The sequence below is a fragment of the Protopterus annectens genome, chromosome 2.part0 (assembly GCF_019279795.1).
Source record: "Protopterus annectens isolate FY-2018-M chromosome 2.part0, PAN1.0, whole genome shotgun sequence".
Classification (NCBI taxonomy): Eukaryota; Metazoa; Chordata; order Ceratodontiformes; family Protopteridae; genus Protopterus; species Protopterus annectens.
In genome coordinates this window covers 436,457,880-436,484,044 of record NC_056728.1, presented here as the reverse complement: position 1 = coordinate 436,484,044, position 26,165 = coordinate 436,457,880, and the positions used below count along the sequence as shown (strand labels likewise).

Here is a 26,165-nt window from a genome sequence, read left to right as displayed (position 1 = left end):
GGATTGCCAGTCTATATCAAGGCCACCTACAATGAAGGCTTCCTGAGGGATGCTGTCAGGTAGCCAGTGTAGGATATTTTCGGCTGTGGTAATGTTGTTGCCTGGTGGGATGTATAATGCTGAGTTACTTACAGATTTCTTTTAGTTGATTTTGAGGTATGTAATCAGAAGGTCAGCATTATTACATTTTAGGACATTTTGATGGGCTGGAGTTATTTTGAAGTTGTTTTTATAAATAATAGCAATGCCACCTGCTCTTTTAAGATTGCTGTCCATTCTGAGTATGTTAAAACCTGGGGGAATAGTTTTGGTATCAGTTATTTCTTGTTGTAGCCAGGTTTCAGTGGCTATCAGAATGTCTGGGAAGTAAAAATCTAGACATGCATGGATATCACAAATTTTGTTGCAGATGCTTCTGAGGTTAATGTTGGAAAGAATGAGGTTGGTTTCATCACTTAATGAGAGAAATCTGTTGTGAGTATTGTAAAGTAATGGTTTGGCCATGGTGGGTAGTCTGTGTGCGAGTCCAGGATTAGGGTGAATATCTTCACTAAGTTTAAAGATGGAGATGGGGTGAATAGAAGAATGGAGCCATTTGTGTTTGTATCTGACTTTCAATGCTGTTAATGAAGTGCTATTCTTAACTTTAACATATATCTTAGAGAACAAATCTGAGCATGTTTATTAGTACAGAGAAGGAGAGATAGGAAGAGAAAGAGGGTTTTGTAATGTGATGTGATGTAATGTATGTGTGTTTATGGTGGAGTTGGGATATGATGTGGGAACATTATGTTAGTGAAGTGAGCTAGTGTTGGAAGTGTACAAAGCAGTAGCAACTGACTTACTATCATTGTGAGTTCAGATGTGAGAGTCTAAATGATGGGTAGAAGAAGGTGGATGTTTGGTATGATAATGGCTGAATGGTGTATTAATGAAAGGAGTGCTATGAGAAATGGAGAGAAACAGGTGTAATAAAGGGTGGGGATATGTTTGCAAGGTAGTATATAGTTAAAGTAGTAGAGGGTGGTTATATTGTATGCAGAAAGCTGTATGGTATGAGTTTGTGGGCAGGGAAAGGTGAAGAAGTGAACAGTATACTGATGAGGGCAAAGACCAACAACGTATACTGATAAGAAGGATAGCGATCTAAAGTAGTAAGCATACTTAGTTATATGAGTATCTAGAAAAAGTGCATTTGTGGTATTGGTATGTATTTATGTGTGCATGTGTACACTTGTTAGTAAAAAAAATATACATATATATATATATATATATATATATATATATATATATATATATACATATATATATATATATATATATATATATATATATATATATGTGGGTCTACTTTCTATCACCGAAATTCTGATTCATCGACACACAAGTTACCGACCCCAAACAACCGAAAACACACAACACCGACAAACACCAACAACTCAAAAAACCGAACACCACTACACCGACACAAAAACGTCAACTACACATTGCACACAACAACATATCCACTAACCTTAACCTAAAACCTAACCCTAACATCCGACACTACCCGCACCCTAACCCTAACTCACTTAACCCACCCCTAAACCTCAACACCGTCACTATCGCACACTTACCCTACCTGCACCCTAACCCTAACTCACTTAACCCACCCCTAAACCTCAAAACCGTCACGATTGCACACTTACCCTACCTGCACCCTAACCCTAACTCACTTAACCCACCCTAAAACATTCAGCCCGCCACTATCGCACACTCACTCCACCCGCATTCTAACCCTGACACACTTAACCCTTCCCTACACTGCTCTACGTCACTTCCACACACTTACCTTACCGGAACCCTTAGTCCGACACTACCGCACACTCACCTTTCCCACACCCTAACCTAAAATCCCTCACTATCGTACACTTACCTGTCCGCTCCCCAATTCTAAATCTTTCACTTTCGCACACTTACCGGATCGCGCTCACACGCTGCCGTTGTCAGTCTCTCAGCTGTCGGGATATCGCGTTTTCGGTAACCTACCTGTTCGGTCGTTCCGTCTCGGTCTTCCGGGTGTAGGTGACGTGGCGCTTCGGTTATTCGAAGTAGACCCATATATATATATATATATATATATATATATATATATATATATATATATATTTAAAATAATCTAAAAGTCTGTGTCATGTGAATGGATGGATAAAGGTGTTGGTAACCAGGAGTGTATATGGAAAAATTGAGTTGCCTGTAAAGAAAGTTTTAAGTCTGTGGAATAGGCTGCAGCAGGAATTGACTGACGACAGTAAATTGGAAGAGGGTTTTTGATGTATATGTCTTTAAAAGGTGGGTAATGTCTTCCAAATTACAGGAGGAGTTAAGAGGGAATATAAATGTAAGGGTACAGGGGTCTCTGGGGAATTGGGTGTGGAAGGGGAGCAAAGTGGGTAGAGATAAACAATCACAGAAGCAGAAGGCAAACAGTATATTCAGGCAATTTTATCACAAGGAATGGTAAAGAGACTCATATAAAATCATTTACGTTGATAATTATGGTCTAAAATGCTTAGTTATTAGTTGGGGACATGCAAACTCATGCCTAGCCCAAATTAAATTAGTTAACAATACATAAACTACTAAAGTGGGGGATGGGGAAGTCACAGACATTTCCTTAGCCTGAACCGATGCAGGTGCTTTTACAAACAATTAACTCGGAAGATGATGCAGGCCTTGCTAACAAGTAATTTAACAGGGACACGGTACTAAACAACAATAAAGACATACAGCAGAGGTAATTTGTATTTGCTACTTTATACCCCTTTTGCAAACTGAAAAAAGAAATTAGAATATTGTACTCAGGGGGTTCTGTTGTAGATGTGCAACTCTTTGATGTGTTTTGTAAAAGAATAACCCAAACTGTAGCTTGAAGTAACCTTTTGCAAATTGAAAATGGAAAGTAGAATATTGTACTCAATGGGTTCAGTGGTAGATGTGCAATGCCTTGCTGTGTTATGTAAAAGAAGTCAAATTGTAGCTTGAAGTAAGAGGCCATGAGGAAAAGACACAAGTGACTGCCACAGAAATAAAGAGATACAGTGTCTCCGTGGTACCACCATATATGGTATGTATAACATCCAAACAATGGTCATTCAATACCTTTCTTTTTCATCAAGTAAACTATGCCAATCATTTTTATGTAGACTATCAGTAACAAACGTACTTATAACAATGACTGAAAAAGTCGCTCTTGGATATTTATGAGTATGCTTGAATAAAGTGCTACTTTCCCATTGGCAGTTGATGTCACTTACAGTATATGTAGGAAAATGAGTTGTTTCAATGGTGTGGGTATTTGACAAACATAAAATGAACTGCAATAGCATTCCACCACATGTATTACCCCCCCCCCGTACTGCTTGTGATATAAGATGCCAAATTAAAAAAAATGTTACAAGTATTGACTGAAGCAAAGAATTTAGCCTTACTTACCCCAAAAACTGTGCAAATAGTGGCCACAGGGAAAACAACCCACTCAGCAAGTAAGAAATGCGGTGGGAGATATGAAAATTAAGAACTGGTCTTTCGACACCAATGAATGCACAGACAGTTCAATTCTCCTGCCCATATGTAGACTAAGACTGCAATACCAAGGAATCATCTTTCAGAATATACTAATATCTATGTATTACCTGTTTTATCCTAAAAAATATTGCCATAAGTTGTAGTGAAACGTAAGTTTTCTTAAGTAGTAGAGTATGTACCTTTCTTCTATACTGTAAAAGCCCATCCCCATGTACCTTCATCACAGCAGTTATACATTGATCTAAAACAGGTTGAACATAACCTTTTTGAGTTTCTTACCAAGTCTCAAGGTCTCTTTTAAAAAGTTATGTTCATTGCTACATATAAGTTTGTCTTATATATGCAGTGTCATAGAGGTGTTCAAAAGGAACCTAGATGAGTGGATGGGGCACCATAAATTCTTATCGGGGATAGCACTCACAACTCTCCTGGACATGGGCAGTCATTACTAAATGCAATCCTAGGTACTGACTAGTTTATCTATGGTATTACACTGGGATGAAACGGACAGGCTTGAAATTACCTCTGGTTCAATAGTCTAGTAAACTCCTATGATCCTATGAACATGAAGTTGATCTTATAAACATGAAGTACTCCAACAGTTTATACTGGCAGTAATAAGATTTTCAGAAAATCTAACTAGCGCTGAAACACAAGCTTTACTTACCCTTATAAATAGCAAACAAATTATCAGACAAGAAGTTAAAAGACATGTGGGTGATACACCACTGTATATGAAAAAATTTACGGATCCAGAAACTTATTTTAAATACATGACTGATAGTTTTTTGAAACATAAGTGTCAGGAGATAATCGTATATACAAGATGAATGTCAGAGCTTATGGTGGATACAACTATGAAATAGAAATTCTGCATTTTACCCAAAATAAGACTACAATTAGTCCTGCGGACATCCAGTAATATCAGGTCCTTGTCTACCTTACTTAATTAATTTCTTTATAATTAGAAAAAACAATTAATAACCAGATGGTGGTGGGGGATTTAATTTGTGAAACCTATAGTAATCCATATTGTTCCTATGTGGGAGAATTTGAGTGGAAAACCAAATATTTCCAGTTTATAGGAAATGACAAAAATATTTAATATCAGATGCCAAAACAGGCTCAGAAACACAAACATTAGGGACATCATTTAAACCTTTACTGAACAGATGTAACTAATCAGATAACTGACAATCAGATACATTTAGACATAGATAAAAAGGAATGATAACTGAATTATATTAAGAAATGTGGGGTGCAAAAAGCAATGCTGTAGCTGTATGAGACACATTTGGAAAGAAATGAGTAGGTAAATTTGACAGAGAGATGATTTCAGGATGAATATTCATCAGAATGTGAGGGACAAAGGAAAAAAGGAATAATAATAATGATTGCTAGAAAGTCTCTAATAATGAAAGGGGGAGACAATGGTAGACTCGTAAGTAATAAGAGGCTATTGCTAAGGCAGAAGATTTATGCTGGCATTAATTAAACTGCTATTATGGAGCTTAAGAAAATGGTGGGAGAAATAATCAGCTTTCAGCAGGGAATGTAGGTGGGGATTAGAACTTGATTTGCAATAGTGAGGATGTGTCACGGGGGCCTAGAAAGGTAATATAATGAAAGAGAGTAGATTTCTGAAGAAATGTATGAAGATATTTGGTATGGAAGATGTGAATTTGGTAGTAGGAATTTAGACAGAATTTACTTACTATTCCCCAAGGCACAATAATCGGGCTAGACTGAATAGAAATTATATTTCACAGGAGTATATGCATTTAAATGAAAGCTTTGACACACATACAATATAGCTACTTCAGCTCATGCACCAATAGAAACTAAGATGAAATACAGGGTAATAAAATAAAAATGAAACTGGCACTTCCTTACTTACATGTCAAAAAGAGAAGAATTTAAGGAACGGGAAGTGGTAATTATTCAAGATTTTTAGGGAAGATGGAAATTTCTTCAGAAGGGATAGCTAGTGAGTGGGATAAAATGAAAATGGAGTTTAAAAATAGAATAGAAATAAAAGAAAAGGAGATATAGTAAAGAAGCAATAGGACTTACTTACAGATGGGTTGACAAAGGTTAAACTATTGCAGAATAAGAGGAATCTCTCAGATCAAGAAGAGGAGCAACTGCAAATTGCTAAATGGAAATTGAAGGAGTATGTGAATAATATCCATGGATTTAGAAAGACTGCTGTTAAACTTTTTTTTTAATAACTCCACAGCACAAAAACTTGTAGTACACTGACTTAGGCAACAGAAAGTGGAAAAGGTTTGAACCAAAGTTAGGGTAATTATAACAAGAAAAATAACCAGAAATCCTACAGTGGTATTAGGAGATATTTCAGGTATTTTATGAAAATCTGTTGGGGAATATGGGCACCATGAAAAAAGAAATGGAAATATTTATGGTAGACGTAATTATGCCAAAGTCAGAGAAAGAGGAGGCTAAACAACTAATAGTTAAGACAGGAGATGAGATAAACAAAGTGATGTATAAACAATCTACAGGAACAGAAGGCATTCTTATGGAAGTTTGGAAGTTATGAATTAAGAAAGAGATAAAGATCTGTAAAGCGAGCCAGCATCTGAGAAGAAAGCTGTGGTGGTTGTATTAGCAAAGATCCACCTGACCTAGCCTCATACAGACAAATTTCAATTTTAAACTATGATTATAAAGTGTTCATATCTATATTAGCTATTAAAATATGACAGATACGGAAAAATAAGTGGTTTGTGGAGTGGAGGCAATTTTTTTACAACATTAACAGAACAATAATGATCCAAAGGGAAGAAGAATGTAAGAAATAATGTTACTGTTGGTGGGTCTTGATGCAGAGAAGGCATATGAGAGAGTAATCTGGGATTTTATGAGTGGGGCAATGGGACCATTTGCATTCCTGATTCAATAAGAATGTTAATTAGGAGGATATATGAAGGATTGGAGACAAGAATTAAGGTAAAAGGATTCCCCTCTGATAAGTTGAGTTTGAACCAATGAACCTGGAAGGGATGTTCTCTTTCTCCTTTGTTATGTGATTCATATTTAGGGCCACAGACAAACAAAGGGGATTCAGAAACTGAAGGATAAAATTGGTATGACAATCAAGAAATAGTCTGATTTGCAGATGAAGGTATTTTGTACTTGATAAGTCAGGAAAAGGACATTTAAGTGTTATGGAAAATTTGAGACAGTTTAAAGTCTTTTCAAGATATAAAATTAATGAACATAAAACAAAGACTATGTATGTTCCCATACATGAATTTATTTATTATTTATTTACATTTGTTTACCGGGAAATTCCGACTGATCACAGGTCTGTTTTTAGCGGAGGCCCAGGGAGAAAATCTCGACATAAGCAAAAACAAGTAACAAATACAATGGAAGTAAAACCTGTAGAAAGCAGGTGTGTATGAAGAATCAATTACATACAAAGAAGATGCAGTACATACGACAAAGTAAAAATAAATTTAGAAAATGACAATGTAAGAATAAGTTGACATAGAATGCTTAGAATTATAAAATGTAGTTAAGTAAATTTAGATAAAATGATAAAACAAACCATTACATCTTCAAACTGATGTGTCACCTGTAGCTGAATACACTAACAAATGTATAGTTTAAAAAACATATGGTGATGTAAGCAGGAGGGATAGAGGTAAAAGAAAAGGGGAGAAGGGGGAAGATGGGATAGTCGTGTAAAAGGCAGGAAGGGTGGCTAAAGAAGGGGAAAGAGGGAGGGGAGGTAAAATAGGAGAGCACAATATGAAGTTAGGCATAAAATACTGATCAGAGGTAGTGCAAACCAAAACAAACTCTCACAAAAAGGCACAAAAATCACAAGTTTACTAGCTTTCTCTCATGTAAGCAATTTCATCTTTATTCAGAATTCAGAATTTTTTTAGATAAGCTTTGAGCAGTCTTACATGACATAGTAGGGTTTCTTAGATGTGTTGACAAGTTCTTGCAAGATGTAAAAATATTTTCATTGTGATTATCCTAACAATAGTTATCATTCAAAGCTCATTATCTGTATCAGCACTTACCTGTTCAATGCTAAAAATAAGTTTTGTCATCACAATCATCTAATAATCTAGTTATGGAGATTTAAAGGTGCAGTCATGATTGAAACCGATAGGATAAAATCCTGAAGAGATTAAAAGTGGCTTATTCCAAGTTCCAACTTAAATATACAACAGCAGAATAGGGACCAGCACCCTCAATATATCACAAAAGCATGAACGAAGTAAGTAATCACAAACTCTTGTAGAACACAAGAACTACCAGCATTAACAAAATGGAAATTCCGATAAGGGGCAAGGAAGGACAAACCAGTTTTGCCAAACTGAACAGCATCAGGTGCTGGCTGTCTAACAGAGTTTGACTAGCAGCATGGATGCTGGATGAGCCACCCAGGAAAGGATGGGAATAAGTGGCTGGTACTGGCTTACCCATCCTGGGAAGAGTCCCATTACAAGACCTCCACCTAGGGGAATGCCCACGAATGCAGCACTTAGCCTTAGCTCTATGGGTTATATCCTGCCAAGGATATAATTGTCAGCCAGCTTCCAAAGCATCAGGGTAACTTTCATGCACTAGCCAGTCAGCCCGAGCTGAGCTGATTAAAAAGACAGGTTTTGATGCCAAGCCCTTCAGAGCTTTCATGCCACCACAGAGAGGGAGACTGAGTCCTGAAAGGACAATGCTAGGAAAAACAAATTCACACCCTGGCATAAACAACACACCCCAGAAAACTAGGGGGATAGATGAAGGGTACACCTACTGCAACAGCGATCATTCGAACATCTACTGTTATGGTAAGTTTACTTACACAACTGTATTATGTTCATCATACTGATCACTGCTGCAGTAGCCTTAGCTACATGGGTGGATTACACTAGCTAACTACATTTGGGAGGTGGAAGCAGAAGAGTCTAGGAGGCCCTGGAGAATGGTTCTAGCAAAGCATGACTTGGACATAGAGAAGGAATCAAGCTTACACTGCCTTATAAAACTATGCACAGAGGACCAAGTATATGCTTCTAGAATACAACCCTTTCGAAAAAGCCATAGATGAAACCAAGGACCTGGTAATATGGGCCTTGACCCTCCCTGGTACAGTTTTGTTATTTATTTTACATTTGTTGACCGGGATAGTCCGACTGGATGCATGTCCATTTTCAGCGGAGGCCCGGGGAGAAAAGCTCCAAGGGTAAGCAGATACAGCATTACATAATACTAGCATTACATATTACAAACAGACTATTTACAGAGATTACATAAGTAAGCAAGTTAAACAAGTTCCACAGGTTAAAGTTAGTCCTGAGCACAAGTCAGGATTAAATTAAATTACACAGTAAACTGGTTAACAGATTTTTACACATTCGAGTTAGCCAGGCTTGATACATTGACATAGCCAGTTAAGTGACAAATGTTGTTTGAGTCTAGTTTTAAATTGACCTAAGGTGGAAAGTAAGGTAATATCAGCTGGAAGAGAGTTCCAGGATCTACTTACAGAGTTTGCAAAGAGAGAATCACCGGCTGTGTTATTAATTTTGCTAGTCTGAATTAGTAGTTTGTTAGAGGATCGAAGCGGTCTAGGATTGTTATAGGGGGTGATAATATTTTTAAGTGCAGGAGTATTGTCCGGATTATAGAGGATTTTATAGGCCATAATCAGTTGGTTATACTGGATTAGGCTAGGTAGTTCAAGCCAACCAAGCTGATTTAGATTGATGCAATGATGTGTCCTAAAAGGCAAACCTGGCAATGTGGTTGTAGCAAATTGAGAGTTTGTTAAAGACAGTCTTGTTCAAATTCGAGAGTAGAGGGGATGCATACAGAAGGGTTGAAAGAAGGTGAGAGCGAGCTATGGCAATTTTAGCTGGAGGGGTTAGGAAGGCTTTTATTCTGTAAAGTGACCCTAGTTTTTTATTGATGGTTTTGATAGTTTGGTTAACATGTAGGTCAAATTTGAGATTATTGTCTATGATGACACCTAATAGTTTTGTAGATGGGTCAGGGGAGATTATTGTGCCATCATTTGATTTTATGGTAAAGGTGAAAGCGGTAGACCTACGTGTTGGTGAAAATAACAGCATTTTAGTTTTTTGGGATTTAGGATCAGACGATGTTGAGAAAGCCAGTTTTCTATTGTATTAAAGGTGGTCTGGGTAGCTGACCATAACTCTACTGGAGATGTGGCTGAGCAAATCAGAGTAGAGTCATCAGCATATTGGATACAGCTGACTTTTGGGATGACAGTATAAAGGTCGTTAATGAAGATGGAGAACAGCAAGGGCCCTAGTATAGAGCCTTGTGGTACTCAGAGGGTGTTAGGTAGAAGGTTAGAGAGTTTGTTCTGCCAGAGGACAGCCTGCTGTCGACCATTCAGGTAGGATTGAAACCACTGGAGGGCTCCAGTATCTAGACAGAATGTTTGCAGGGTGTGGATTAAAAGTTGGTGACCAACCATATCGAATACCTTGGAAAGATCCAAAAAGAGGGCTGAGGATATATAATTATTGTTGTGATTATGGTTTATGGTGTTAGTAAAGGCTAGGAGGGCTGAAGTAGTGCTGTGATGAGGACGGAAGCCATGCTGATTGTCTGCCATAAGGCGATTTTGGATTAGGTGGTGCATGAATTGTCTATGAATACATTTTTGCATAATCTTTGCAAGTGGAGAGAGTATAGCTATTGGCCTATAATTGGAGAATTCAGTAGAGCTGTCTCCTTTGTGAAGTGGGATTACATAGGATATTTTCCAGATGGTGGGAATTTTAGCTTCTACTATGGTTCGATTGATTAGTATTGAGACGGGGTAAGCAATAGCATCAGCTGATTTTTGTAGGTACTCGGCAGGGAGTTGATCAGCAGAAAGTGCAGTGGGTTTTAATTTTTTGATCAAGGTACGGATAAGTGAAGTGGCGACTGGTTGGAAGCTGAATGGAAGTAGGTTTCTAGGGGTGCTACTTTCAAGACCAGGGGAGCTAGGAGGTAGTTGGCTAGCTAGGGCTTGAATTGTCTCAGTAAAGAATTGGTTAAAACTATCAGAAACATCTTCAGGGGTTTTATCAATAGTAGCAGCAGGGATTGGGGTTGAAGTTTGTCCAGGATGTAGTAGATTATTTAACCTGCCCAAAACTTCTGAGGGTTATTTTGATTTACTGTCTGTAAATTACAGTAGTATTGTTTTTTGTCTTGTAAAATTGATTTTTTGGTTTCGTTCCTGGATTGCCTGCATTCAATGTGATCTTGGGGGTCTTTAGAAGAACGCCATAAAGCCCATGCTTTGTTTCTAAGGGTAATTTTGAGTTTAGACTCTATAGAAGGCCATGGTGCAGTTTTTGCCTTGGTTCTCTTTGAACGAACAGGTGCATGCAAATCAAGGATCTCAAGGAATTTGTTGTTAAAGTATGCTACTGCTTCCTCTAAGGAGAGGTGTTTTAGAATAGACCAATTACATGAGTTTAGTTCTTGTTGGAATTTGGCAGGGTCAAAGTTTTTATTGTTTCTAACCTTTCTGAGTAAGGGTTGTTGGAAATTAATGGTTTTGTGCTTAATTACATATGTGAGAAGGTGATCGCTTAGGCCATTAAGGAGGGTACCAGAGGTGTACAGTTGGGGGTGACTGTTTATGAGTACCCAGTCAAGTATACTTTCTTTTTGGTTGGGTTTACCTATCCTGGTAGGGGTGGATATGATTTGTGTAAATGCATGCAGGTTAATATGGGTGGTTGGGGATTCTAAGGAACAGGTGCCCCAGTCTATGTTAAAGTGTCCAAGTAGTAGGGTTTCTTGGGGGTAGTGACATGATAACCTGTGCAGGATATCTTCAAATGTAGATATATTGTTACCTGGGGGAATGTACATACAGATGATATTAATGCATTTATTTTTATTAAGTTGCAATTTGGTGGCAAGAATCTCAGAGTTATTAATCTGAGGAGGTTGTATTACATCTATGGTGACATTCAACTCAGATTTATAGAGTACAGCTACCCCACCCCCCTTCCTCGAAGCATGATCCAGCCTGTGTATGTTGTACCCAGGTGGTAACACTTCATTGTCTTTAGTGTTAGGTTTTAACCAGGTTTCAGATAAACAGAGAATCTCAGGGGAGTGGACATCCAGAAGTGCATGCAATTCATGTACCTTGTTATTAATGCTTCTAATATTGAGATGACAGACTAGGAGAGAGTTAGTTGACCTATTAATTGTAGGTTTGTAGCTTAGATTACAAGTAGAGGGGGTATGTGTATCTGAAGTGAGTGGGCCAGGGTTGGGGTGCATATCACCACCAAGTATTGGGTTGAGTCTATACTTGGTGATGAACTTCAGGAATTTGTTTATTAGTTTGTGGTAGTGTTTGGATCTAGAGCTAATGTGCCTGGGGTTGAGATGTTGATAGACTGAACAAGATGTTGGACAGGATCTGGTACTGTAAGTATGGTTGAAGGTGGAAGGATTTACAGCTGGGGTGATAGTATGGCCTTTTGGGACCTGAAATCCCGTGAGAAACTGGTTTTCATACAAGGTAAGGAGGTATGGTGTGAACAAGAGGGGTAGTAAAGAGGAGTATATCATTATATGTGATTCAGCTAGTGAGTGAAGGAACTGTTTTACCTGGTGATGCAACACCAGAAGATAGAGTGATGAGGTAAAGGTACTGGAAGGGGGGATGGGAGAATGCCAGATGAAAGCTAATAGGTGCTATTAAATGTAGGTAGTAGAATAGGGGTGGGTGGAATTATCCCAGATGAAAGCAGATATGATCTAGAAAGTGGGGGAGTGGCTATAGTACTATAAATTTAGAGGTACTGGGGGCGGGAGGGAATTGGGGGCAGGGAGGCGAGCGAAGAGAGCCCAAGCATAGCGAGGGTGAACGTAGCGGGGCTATTGCAGTTTCCTAAGGTGTCCTAAAGCTATAAGGTAAGTATTACAACTCTAATGTAAGAGCCAATTTACTGCAGTTGCAGGGGAAGGAGGCAACCACTCAAGTAGAAACAAAGAGCCCTATGGCTGACCAATATGGCGACCTGCTTAATTACAAAGCACTGTAAGTGAAAGCTTAACAAATGCTTTTTGTGTGTAACCTACTCTGTTTAAATGTTGAAAAACTGATTGCAGTCCTGTAGACACCGTTATGTAGGGAACTGTAGAGTTCAACTAGGAAAAGAGAAAAGCAGAAATTCTAGGGTAAGCATGAAGACAACAACAGGCAGTTATAATATAATAATGCATTCAGAAAGGTTTGGTGGGGGGGGTAAAGTAGCATACTTCTGAACGAACTAAGATTTATAGCTAAGAAACCTAAGCAAGAGAGCAATGCAGTAAATAAACACTTGCCAGATTTTAAAGATATACCAGAAAAACTAAACCAATTATTCACAATTGTACAACTAGTAAATTGCCAGTAAAAGCACTTCAGGTATAGCTAGCCCAAGTTATTCAAGTCATAAAAGCACTTCTTCAATGTGTGTGTGCAATTTAAACATTAAAAAATACATGCAGCAAGGAGGAGCTCTGATTATACACTTTCTCTAGGTACAGGTTCAGTTTAAACACAAATATTACCACAGAAATTCAGTAATTCACTAGCTACTTATAGAGCCTCTGAAAAACAAAATAGAGCAGTCTGTGCAGAATCAGAATTTAGCAGCAGGTCATTCAGTTACACAAAAAACAGTAAAAGATCCATACAATGAAGAAACTTACACAAAGTCACACCATGACACCATGTTATGAGCATAACAAAAGGTAACAGCCTTAAACAACCATGTGGAAAAGTCTGTTTTCACACAGGTTGCCCCTTCTTCTTACCTTCACAAGAAATGAGAAACTGGTTTGAATATCTAAAAGATTTAGATCTGTCAGGACAGGACGCAAGTTGACAATGGAGATCCAAGATATGGTGTATCCTTTCTGCCTCACTTTATGATTTAGGAAAGAAAACAGGGAGATGGATTGATTGGCTTAAGGATTAGTTCTGAAAGAAACCCTGTGCCTGTGGAAAATGAGATAGGGTTGACTCACCATAACAGCCTCTGACTCAAATACTCTTCTTGCAGAGGTCAGGGTAATAAGTAAAACTGTGTTCCATGATAAGAACCTCAAGTCTGCCAAGTTAGTTGGATCAAATGAAGCAAGTGTTAGCTTCTGTAATGCAAATTTTAAGGTCCCAAAAAGAAGCCACTGGTTTGCTTGAAGGCCTCTTGTGCAAAACCCTTTCAAAAATATTTTAACATGAGACTGCAATGAAAGAGGAGGCTCCATGGACAGACATGCTGAAATGGCCGATATACGAACCTTGATAGAAAAATTAAAAATGCCATACAAAAGTAACTCATGCAAATATTGTAAAACCAGAGAACAACTAGCCCTGAATGGGTGCTGATTATGTTGTCTGCAACAGCTAGAAAACTTTTTCTATTTGCTAATAAATGATAGCAGTCTTTCCTTGCCTCCATTAGTGCCTGCTGCACGTACCCAGTAAATAGGTCTCTAAAAAGAATGGACACCCTATCATCCAAGCAGTCAAATGAAGTTGACTGATGTCAGAGTGCATCAACATCCCTGTTCTTGTGAGCAGATCCAGTCTGTGAGGAAGCTTGTGGTAATTGTTCTTGACCATTTCCAAAAGAAGGGGGAACCACAGTTGCCTAGGTCAGAAGGGAGTCATCACAATAATCTTGGGCGAGTACTTCTGAATCTTCAGAAGGACCCTGGGTATTAGTGGCAAGGGTGGAAAAGCATGCAGGAATGTTCATTCCTTTCCAAGGAAAAGAAAAAAGGCATCTGTCTTCCAGGCCTTCTTGCATGGAGTCTTGGAACACAATCTTGCCAGCTGATTGTTCAAAGAGTAGGCACAGGAATCTACTTGATGAACTCTCCACTAACAAATTAAATCTCAGAAGACCCCCCGATCTAGTTTCCATTAGTGATAGTCTGCCCTTGCCCTGTTCAGTTTGTCTGCAACACAGTTTTACTCTGACTGAATGTGGGATGCCTGTAGAGTAAGACTGAGCTGTGACACTACATCCTAAGCTAACATGGCTACTCTGCAAGGGGGGTATAACCTGGCTCCTCCTTGCTCCTAGCTTCTCAGTGTACCACATGACTATCCTGGAGATCAAAGATGATTCAGAAAGCTAAGTACCATGGTCAGGGCAAGATTCCAGTTGATATTTATGTGCCTGCATTTCTCCTTGGTGTCCCACACATCCTGCACATTTATCCATTCTGAAACTGTTCACCACACAAAGTCTGAGGCATCTGTGATGACTGACTGCTTTGGAATAAGGAGGGTGAAGGGGATGCCTAGATTTAAGGATATCACTTGTTTCTAGCAAAATGATTTCTCTTCTGAAAAACCCTAGCACTGGGATTTGAAAAGACAAAGGGTGTTGGTGTTGGGACCAGAGAGACTTCTCTAGATATAGCTTGGCACAGACCTATTTTTTTTCCTGTGGAACAAAAGTTATTTGAACAGAGTAAGGTGCCTAGCTGGCACCAATGGAACAAAATCCTGTGTGAAGGAGTCAAAGCCTTTTGAATCTTCTCTTGAAATCCCAATTTGTGTAAGAGATCTCACCCAAGTAAAAGATTCCTTACCCTTTGAAAAAAACTGCAAAGGTAAGCAAGTCTTCTAAATATGGAAACGTGGACACCCTGTAGCTTGGAATGAGCTATAACTAGAGCTAGAAACTTTATGAACACTCTTCATGCAGTGAATAGTCCAATGGGTAAAGCAGACAGCTGATAATTTAATCCAGGAGCATAAAACCTTAAGAAAGTCCTGAAGACTGGATAAACAGGAATGTGGTGAAAAGCATCTGGAGCACGGCACAGCCAAAAGTTACCCTATTCCTGGAAATTACATCCAACTTGTAATGAGAAATGAAGGTATGAGATGAGGACTATGTAACCACTGAACAAATATGATCCAATGATACCCTAGACCAGAAGGCCACTGAAGTAGCCATGGACCTGGGAGAATGTGCTTTTACTTGACCTGGCGGGAAAAATCCCCTAACACAGTATGCCCAAAAAATGTATTGGGTGATCCACCAGGAAAATGTAACCTTAGATATTGGTTTGCCTAGGAAGGGTCTTGAGTAAGAAACAGACAACTGGTCAGATTTTCGAAAGGCTTTTGATCTGTGCAAATAGAACCGTAACTGTCTATGCACATATAGCAAGTGTAAATTACATTCTCCTTTGTTTTGGAAATTTGGAAAGAAGACTGGGAGATTGACTGTCTGATTTATATTTGCTTGTGATGCCACCTTCGGAAGAAAGGAGGGGTTGGTACACAAAGATAACCTATCCTTGTGAAAATCATGTAAGGAACCTTGATAGACAGAACTTGGGAGTTCCAACACTCTCCTGGCAGAAGTAATGTCAACTAAAAAAGCTGTCTTCCAAGATAGATACTGCAAATCCACTGAAGCTGCAAGTTCGAAAACGGGCGAGACTAAAGCCTGAAGCACTAACATAAGGTCCCGTGGCGGTGTAGGATCCTTCAGTGGGGGTTTCAGGAGAAAGGTACCTTTAAGGAAGGTCTTGCAAAGTTTAGATGAGCCAAGGAATTAAAGTTTTCCTGCACATGAAAATTCGAGACAGCGGACAGTTGGACTTTGACAGGAAGAACTGGTACCCTGCTGAAAAATACTCACCAAGAACTCCAATACCGCAGATACTGGAGCAGCAAAAGTATCCAATGCTTGCTGCGAAGATCATAGTGCAAAACATTTCCATTTACTATGGTATACTCTTCTGGTTGAAGACTTGTGAGCCAGCACCAGAATATTTTTAACCGGGGAAGATAAACCTGGAGTCCTAATAATCATGGGATGGGAAATAAGATCCGGAACAGGATCCAGAGTCCAAGGTGGAACTACTAGGTGAGACCAAAGTGACAGGAACCAGACTTGGCGATGCCAGAATGGGGCAATAAGGATCACCAAGCTTCCCAACCTGCATGCTTTCTGAAGAAACTTTGATATCAAGGGCAGAGGTGAATAAGCATAAAGCAGACCGGGAGGCCAAGCATGAACCAGAGCATCTCTGGGGGCTTCCTCCTGAGGTGGGTTCAGAGCGAAGAACTCACTGCATTTTGAGTTGGAAGGAGATGTGAAGAGATTGCAGCAAGGCCGACCCCATTTTAGAAAGATTTCCTCCGCCACTGAAGGATTCAGAGACCACTAGTAAGGCATCAGGACAGACATGCTGAGCCTGTCTGCCAAAATGTTGGACCGTCCCGGAATGTGCATTGTCACCAGAAAATTGCTGGTGGAAATCACCCATTCCCACACTCTCATTGCTTCGCGACAAAAGGGGCAAGATCCGGTTCCCCCCTGTTTGTTGATATACCAGACCACCGACATGTTATCTACCTGAATAGTAATCGTCTCTAGAGGAAGATGGGCATGAAGTGCCTGCAATGCCAAAAGCACCACTCTCATCTCCAGGACACTGATATGCAAATTGGTCTCAGATGGGGAACACGTGCCTTGGACCGTCCTGCCTGCGCAATGCCCCCTCCCCAGCTGGAAGGTGTCTATGGTCACTGTGGCCTTGGGAAAGGATGAAAGAAAGGGAGTCCCCTGACTAATCTGGGGAATGAATCCACCACCAAAGACAGTCTTTGCACACCTGGGAGATTCGTACCGTTTGAGACAAAGGCAGATTTAAAAGAGACCACTGAATGGCAAGAATCCACTGAAGAATCCGTACATGAAGGCGCACCAAAGGTAGCAGATTGATCATGGCCGCCATTGACCCTAATGTCCTCAGAACTGTTTCGGCTGTCAGAAATTGGACTTGCAAAATGAACAGCATGTGTAGCTTCAGGCTGTGTATCCTGTCTGGAGTAAGGAACGCTTTTCATCTGGATAGTGTCCAACCGAGCCCCAATGAAGTCTAAGGTTTGAACTGGGCTCAGTGACTATTTATTGAGATTGATGGTGATACCCAGTCTTTGAGCTAAAGATAGGAAATAATCCCTGGCCTGGCAAAGTTGATGCTTGGAAGGGGCAGCAAGGAGCCAATCGTCCAGGTATGGAAAAACCTGAATGCCATGAAGCTTCAGGTGAGCCACTACTACTGCCATCACCTTGGTGAACACCCTGGTGGCTGTGGTGAGACCAAAGGGAAGGGGTCTGAACCAGCTGCCCTAGTGGCTCTTTCCATAGTATGGGAGAGGAGGCACATGGACGTATTTGCTACTGCCTTTACAGTGGCCATCTGAGCAGAGAACATCTTCTTGTCCTCCACCGACATGGACTCAGGGGTCAACTCAGTGATCTCCTTGACCAAGTCTTACTGCAGCCGAATCACACGTGCCATGTAGTTCAGCACTCTCACAGAGAAGGCTGCTGAAGAGTACACCCGCTTCCCAAATCGGTCCATCGCCCATGGCTCTCAGTCTGGAGGATGGACCGTAGAGCTCTCCTGTGCCACCTCTTTCTTCATGCCCACTGCCACCACCAGAGCATCAACCAGGGATCCCTTGTTCCAATAAGTTCTGTCTGAGGGTGGGCTAAGGACTTATCAGGGCACTTGGGGATGGGCTCCACCATGTATGGCTCTTTCTACGCCCGAGATGTTATCAGGTCCACTAAAGAATCCACGGGAGGGGACACCCAGGAAATAGATGGGCCTTTGCCGAATGCCTCAAGGAATACTGACTCATCCAATGTTTTTTGGGCAGAACCCCCCCCCCCACTTTGGTGAAGGAGTTCTCTCCAAAGGAGACATCCTCAAGGAATGATCAAGGAGAACCTTCCCCTTCCTGTAAATCAGTGTCTGAGGTGAGGGACTCCAGTAGATAGTCCAGGTGCCTCCTCTTACACGTTCATTTGTGAGGAAGCTCCTCAGTGGGACTCTCTAGGGAGGACCCGCAAACATCCTGCTGCTCTCTCACTGGGGCTTCCTGAGGCAAACCAGGCACAGCCTTGTCCCTGAGACGGAAAGATGGTTGGGACCACATCCAAAACAGAGGGAGTTGGGATGGAGTCCGAGGAAGAGACGGTCAAGGGTCTTGACAATGCTGAGTGAACCCTCTCCACCACATCAAAGGCCAAAGGAGAGCGGACCTCCTGAGTAGTACACATAGGAGCCGATCCCCTTTGACCCAACAGGGGAGTCAGAACAGAGACAACAGGAGCCACGATACCAAAGGGTACACTGTGCTCCAACACACACTGAGCCAACAGCACCCGCTTGGATCTGACCCCAAGGCTACAGCTCCGAGAGCTCGGATCCGACACGCTCAAGGCAATCCGATATGCTGAAGGCAATGGCCGGTGTCGAGGTACCGTTGGCGCCAACCTCAAGGGTCTTCACATCCAAGGGCTCCAAAACGAAAGGCCGAATCGGAGGAGGAGTGATTGGCATAAAGAATGGCTGCAAGCTCCCTCCTCAAGAGGGAGCAGGCCAGACCCCCATCTGAATTTGGGTGTGGATTAACCTCCGCATCATCTTATCCATCTCCGCTTCACTTAGGCTCCAGGTGGAGTGGGAGGACAACCAGACACTGATCTGGAGTACCGGTGAGAGAACACCCGCACAGGTGACCAGATACTAGACTCCTCCGGCTCCAGAGAGAACCTCAGAGAATAGGCCTAATCTTCAGCAGTGGGCCGATCAGGTCTGAGCAGTTGGGAGACTGCTTCTTTGGCCCATCTCTCTTAGGCTTCTACCCCATCCCAGACCTCTTGGCGGGTGGTTGAGGCCCACATGCTGGGGTAGAGGTAAAAGCAGATGCTGCACCAGAGGTTGGGGGCATAGCTGCTACCACCCCCGAAGAGGGAAGCAGGCCCATTAAGATATGTTTATCCCTCCTGTCCTTAAATTAAAGATTAAACCCAGCACAGATAGGACATGAGGTGTGCAAGTGGGCTGCTCCCAGACACTATGCACAGTGTGTGGCCATCAGCTGGGGAAAGCTTATGACCACACTCTGTGCATTTTCTGAAACCCTGTTTAGGAATCTCGGACATGACTCTAAGCAGGCCCAGAAAAACACTCACACCCACGTTCTCACTAAAAGGACAGAAAAGTTAGAAAGAAGAGGACTTTTTTTTTTTTTTTTTTTACACGACGACTGCGCAGGGAGGTGAAAGAACAATAAGAAAGGAAAAATAGAAGAATAGAACGAAAAGCACCCAAAAAACCACTTACAACAACCAAAGACTAGATGAGAACCCAGACCATGATGCTAGCTTTCCAGCGGCAAATCAGATCTGAAGGGAGGAAGGAGACAGGGGCATTATGGGTAAGGGGAGGAGCTGAGAGCTCGGCTCAGATGCTGGTGATGCGGCCGTGTCAGATCCGGTACGGATCCGTGACCTACAGGTTGAAGACCAAATGAAGTAAACTACTTCAGATCTAGTTTTTGTCAAACAAAAAATAATAATAAATAAAAATAAAAACAGAAATTTACACAGGGTTTCCCGCAGACAGCACTAACATCAGATCTAACCTCAGAGATAACATTTTCAGAAACCAGCAGTACAAAGGGCAGAAATCCCCTATAATAACCCATTCAATCTAAACAAAACACACTTTTTATGAAGAAGGTAATCTCCAAGGAAGACTTACCTGCTCAGCTTAGGAGAAGTTCTAGCTGACTGTCATCCTTCTGAAGCCCATGTAAGAGTGCACTCTGGCGGCAAGAAGGTTCTGAGGTTACTGGCATCATAGCGACTGGTTTTAATCTTCACCTGTCATGCATACCAGTGTCTAGGGCATTTGGAAGGAGTCATAAAACTATGGAAACCTACCTGGCTGGTCAGATCCTTGGCAGGACATCCCATATAGCTTCAGGCTATTGCAGCAGTAAACTAATAATGAACATCTTTCACACACTTACCACAAATAATACCGACATAAAAATTGACAATGTCATTAAAGATTTAGTTACCTTCATGGATAACAAAATACTGACTACCATGTTATCTACTGTTGATACAAAAGCATTATACCTTGCCCAAGTGTTAACTAATGACTACTGCTCTTGTTCTGTACACATCACTACTACTATGTATTTGCCCCTTATGAGGCCCATACTAGAATACAATCTACCCTTTGGTATCTACCTGTGCAAGCACCTAACCCAACTTAAGAAACTCCATTCAGCCATAACCAACAAGATCTGAAGCATGAGCTGCCTAAATTATCTACAGCATCTAAAAGCACTCTCTCTCTCTCTTATTTACATCTCTTACAGACTTTTACTTGGCAGTTAATGACTGGCCTACAAAGTTTAAACGACCCAATCCTGCTTGATATACTGCATATAAGCAAGAATGATATTAACACAAAGACAAGATCAAGAGACCTAAACCAATATTACAACACAAATAAGACTTGCTGGTATGACCGACCTCTTTCCCAAAAAATCCTGCAGCTCTGAAACAAACTGACATTTTTTGAAAAGCATAGCACTTCCATTACTACCTTCAAATCTAACTTAGTCAAACGGTTGGAAAACCACATATTTACCCCCAGGATTATCTCTGTATCCTTTATGTGCATGGGGAGTAAGTAGATGGTTGTACCAGTGGGATTGCAATCTATTGACTAGTAACCAGCTATGAACCTAAGCTTGTATCTCAAGTCATGGTCAACCACTTATAAGCATAAATTGCTCAGTTTACCTCACACCTGACCTTTCACTTGCAATTTACTTCCCATCATCATCAGCTTCTCTTGTCTTGTATCTTCATGTTTTGTATATGATTATATTAATCAGTGTATTATTACTGCCAACAAATCTGGAAATGAAAATAATTTTTCTTGCCTGTCTATATGGACAGTGCGATAGAGCACTGAGTGTGATCCACATGGGTAGGGTTCAGTTATCAGCACCAGCACTTGTGCGGTCAGGCAGGGAGAGAGATGAGTGAAGAAGTGAAGCAAGTGAACCAGGTGGTTGTGATTTTTCTGGTGGAGACAGGGGAAGCCATCATCAGTTCTTGAGGATGGGGGGGGGGGTTGGGCCCCTTGCGAAAGTAAAGGACAACCACTGAAGTCAGACCACTGCATGCCCCCTTCACTCATATAAACCCAGTATGCACAACGGACATAAGACTTTATAGAAAAAAATGTGAATCACCCCCTGTTGGCTGCCTATATAACAAGTCATTTGCTAACTCTTGTCCTCTGTGATTAGGGAAAGAGTCAAATGGCTAGCATCGTCCTCTTTAGTTTTTTTCCCTTTACTGTCTTATTATATATGCCTTATGTATAGGGTGATTTTGCCTGCTTGTTATGTCTAACTACATTTTGCTTAATGTACTTTACTGTATTTTGCTGGAAAATGTGTTGTGGCTTTTGCTACATGTATGTCCTAGACCACACAGAAATTCTGCCCTCACGTGCCTGGCTCAAATGTCACACTCCTCCTTGAGAACAGACTGAGATGAGTATGGATATTTTCAGGGTGTAAAAATGGCACTCCAACAGAGATTCCAAGAGGATGACCGAAAGCTCCACACCCTTCATCCACAGGTACTGATTTAACCTTTTCTGTGGAGAAGGAAGAGAAGCAGTGGGACATTGCATAGTGGAATTTGTTCACTCGAGTCACTCTTTGCTAAAAGGAGGTCATCAAAAGGTGGCTATAAGGAGGAGAGGGGAATCTTCATTATCCTCTTCAGACACAGTGAGAAGAGGTTTTGTCTGCTGCAGCCTCTGGCTCCACTTACCATCGCCAGCCTGACCCTGGCCAACGACAATTTAAGAGACTCTTCTTACCGGCTGCTGCACTGGCCATTTCAGATGCCCTCTGAGAGGTGATGCAACTTTAGGTGGCTGGACTGAAGTGCTGTCACTACATCATTTCTTCACATCAAGCACTTTTCCAAGGCAATACAAACACTAAAGTTTCAGGAATACATGCATCAAATGCAGGAGCTTTAGATCTGAACTCTATGAGTAACATAAACAAAATGGAAAGTGCAATTGCCTGGTGTATTCTCTCAGCCCAGTGTGCAATGCTTGAGACCACCAACAGCACCATCACCATATAAAACGGCCAATGACCACTACAGGGAGAAGTTAGGTTCTTGGTAGAGGGGGGCTGTACTAACAGGGGGTGGGGTCTGCTCCCTAACACTCAATTCTCACCTCCTGTGAATGAATTGAATTAATTGACTTAATAGATTCTTGTTACAATAAAGAAATCAAAGAGCTGTAGGGCTGGAATGAATATAAATGAATACAATTCCACAATGACATCTGCCTAACTGATGACTGCATCATATCTAGTTCTAACTTAACAGAAATGAATGAACACAACTGTAGGTAATTGGGGCACATGCACAACCATATTTCTCTATGGCAAGCTACTAGGGGGAATATTTATTGCATCGTGCTCTGTTGCACCTACTCCACCATTTATTTTCATGCAATGAGTAAAAATAAAAATCTAGCATTTGACGATTGCTTATTATACAGACACACACACACACACACACACACACACACACACACACACACACACACACACACAAATACACACATACACACACACACACAAAATCCCTGATTTAAGACATTTACAAGCAAAGGGTTAGTTTCACAATAATGCAGGCAGCAAGCTAATATAGTTCTACTTTTATTTCTAAGAATAAGTTTGGGCAGACCCCAGAAGGACAAAAAGGAATAATGTTTCAAAGTTCATGAAAGCAGCTGAGAGCATTTATCAGATTTAATTTAATATAAAAACATGAACAAGCCTTTTAACAAAAATGTAAATCTACAACTGCTATTGTAAAGTGTAAAGCAAGTTAATTAGCCTAAGGTATTGCCATGATAAAAATGTTACAATGCAAGAGACAGGAGAAGAAAGAAACCCAGGCACAAAAGGCTAAGAATGTTTGGCAGTTCAGAACATCCCACAAAGATTTAGTAGCAGAAGGCAACCATTAAGCAAAACACAGATTTGTAATCAAACTAGAAAGAGAATGTTACTCAGTACTCAATGCCAATGGCATCTTGAAATTCTTCAAGATTAAATACAGATTCCCCTGTCTTCTGTCACAGATGGAATCTAGTTATCCAGTTCATTAACCACAGAAACCAGAAGTGTGTTGTACACTAGCATACATAAATTTTCATCTTGATGCAGGAAACACAAAACCTCCACTAAAAGTCATCTGGTCCATCAGTTCAGCGCTGGTATCTTCAGCATTGACAGAGTAAAAATGCTTCCATTTCCTGAGTATCAAACTACTTGTGCTCTCTGAGCTGTTCAGTTGCAAATTTCTTCCTGCAGTACATTCATAGGCAAGCAGAGAACAAAAGCTGGTCTGTAAAACATCTAGAGCTTCTAGGGAGCACAACTGTTGGCGAATAGCATCATACTGGTTACATGGACTCCTTGTTACTAAAGAAAGATCCAGAAAAATAAAAGCCAGAAAACAGTTTTGGAACATTGTGTGATACAAAAACATCTAATGAATCTTTCTGAAATCCATCTTGTAACAGTTTGGCAACACCACGTTTCAAAGACAAAACAATAGCACATATAGCTGAAACAGATTTCAAAGTACAAAAAAGCACACTAACAAGATAAAGGACTAAAACAACAAAGGCAACAAGGGGTTAAAGAAGCAAATGCAAGTTGGGTCTGCTTTGTCTGATTTCTGTAATATAAGGTTCCAAAGTCATGTTTTCCAATCATAGCATCAAAAAGTAAACACAGACCTAAAAGCCTTGGGCAATCCTACCTCAAACACATTATAAGCCATTAACAGCATACAGTTTGCTGCATGCATGTATCCCACAATTACTAGAGGGTCGACAATATTTTATGGTGTATGGTTTATCCACAAAATGGGTTATTTGCCACTATAATAGATCTGCATGGCACTTACCTCCTAATGCCTTGAAAAGTGCTACTGGCCATGTCAATAATTCCTCCAGTTGGCCTTGCCACTGCTCCCACCAGACCTTTACCAACACCCTTAAAGAATCCAGCAGCTCCTTCTCTCTGGGCACCTAATAAGAAAACACCATGCTTACTACAGCCATTATTTATTTACAAATGAAGACAAACTTCATGGAGGTGAAAACGTTTTTTTTTTTGTTTGTTTGTTTATGAAGATCAATACTGATAAATTTTAGGCTCAGCCCAGGTGAAATACAAAACAGTTCATAAACAAAAAAGTCAGAAATGCAAATGATAAATAAGTAGTTAAGATTATGTAAGTAGAGAAACTGTATATGTATATTATATCAAACAGCAGTGTGTAATGTACAACATATACATCATTTTCTAAAGTGGGTCAACCTTTAGTAACTCTGTGACAAAAGTGAAGAAAGGGATAGTGTGTTAGGTGAAACGTTCTTTGCTGAAGCAGGAGCATTTCATTTGGATGAAGAGGTGCTTTCTGAGTTGCATTCTGAATCTGGAGTAAGTGCCAAGTTTTATTAGGTCGATGGGAAGAGCTTGCCAAAGAGCTGAGAGGAGAATACATGTACAGTACTGTGGATTTTGTTTCTAGGAGTCATGACAGTTGCAGTGGCTTGTAAGTAGTGTCTCAGGTTGTATGAGGAGGTTTTTTTCATGAAATTTAGCTGCAAAGAGAATACATGTCTGCAGATGGAGTAGTTTACAGAACTGTGCTCCTAACAGTAGGTTAGATCTTTGTTTTATGGGTAGCCATTTGGCTTTTTCTAGAGTGATACAATGATGCTCTTGGAGCAGTGATCTTGTAATGAATCATCAGATGCTGCTGGAGATTGGAGTGTGATGATGTTTTTCTTGGAAATGTTTGCGTAAATGGGTAGTCCATATTCTAGCTGAGAGAAAACTCCTCCTTTGTCGATAGCTGCTCTGGCTGGTAATTACAAAATCACTACACATGTTAAAAAGTGTTCTATATAACCATAAGCTTAAATCATTTTTTGCCAAGAGAGCTTCAACTGATTTGAACAGCATCTGACTCCTAAAACTAAGTCAAAACCAAACTGGAAGGAAATTATTGACTTTCAACCAAAATTCTAAATTGATAGAAGTATACTTGGGTCTAAAGTATACATACAGTAGCTCTTTGAGATCACTGTATCAGAAAATCATGACATTTGAGTTTTCCAATGTTGCATATCTTTTTTTCTTGCCGGAATTTGTCAATGTAGTGGCAATGTCACTGTAATATTGCGGTGGTGGTGCTGCGGTAGTGTTGTCGCCTCACAGTAAGACGTTGTCCTGTTCAATTCTCAGCTAAAGCATCTTCTGTGTGGAGACATGCGTGAATGGGCATACCTTCGTTGAAGGTTGTGCATCAGGGCTGGCAACTCGGTACGTAAAAATCTACTGCCAATAATTAGCGGACTGGAGTTCCGCTATGGCGACCCCTAACTGGGAAAAGCCGAAAGATACAACAAAAGTGGCAATGTCACTGTAAGGAACCAGCTAAGGTGTCGCACTTCTTAAGTATCAATACAAGATGGTGTGAGGCTCCCTTATGTGCCCCGTATCGTTCCATGTTCTCTTTCTTTCTTTGAGCCAGAATTCCCTACATGGATGACTGCCTTTGACAGATAAACACTGGTTATAATGGTGTATA

At 40.6% G+C, this 26,165-nt stretch overlaps 1 protein-coding gene across 2 annotated transcripts in view; it reads right to left on the bottom strand.

Annotated features, from left to right (window-relative positions):
- The window catches only part of VPS13A (vacuolar protein sorting 13 homolog A), a 4,910,496-nt gene that overhangs the window by 431,812 nt on the left and 4,452,519 nt on the right, over window positions 1-26,165 (bottom strand). The window contains exons 67-68 of one of the 2 annotated variants that reach the window (XM_044060869.1): window positions 24,471-24,594; window positions 23,197-23,980 (exon numbers count right to left, since the gene is read on the bottom strand). In XM_044060869.1, coding sequence (XP_043916804.1) covers window positions 23,962-23,980; window positions 24,471-24,594 — 143 coding nt within the window. In that variant the 3' untranslated portion in view covers window positions 23,197-23,961. Of the gene's footprint in view, window positions 1-23,196; window positions 23,981-24,470; window positions 24,595-26,165 lie in introns of those variants that run through there. The other variant, XM_044060868.1, reaches the window with a different exon arrangement.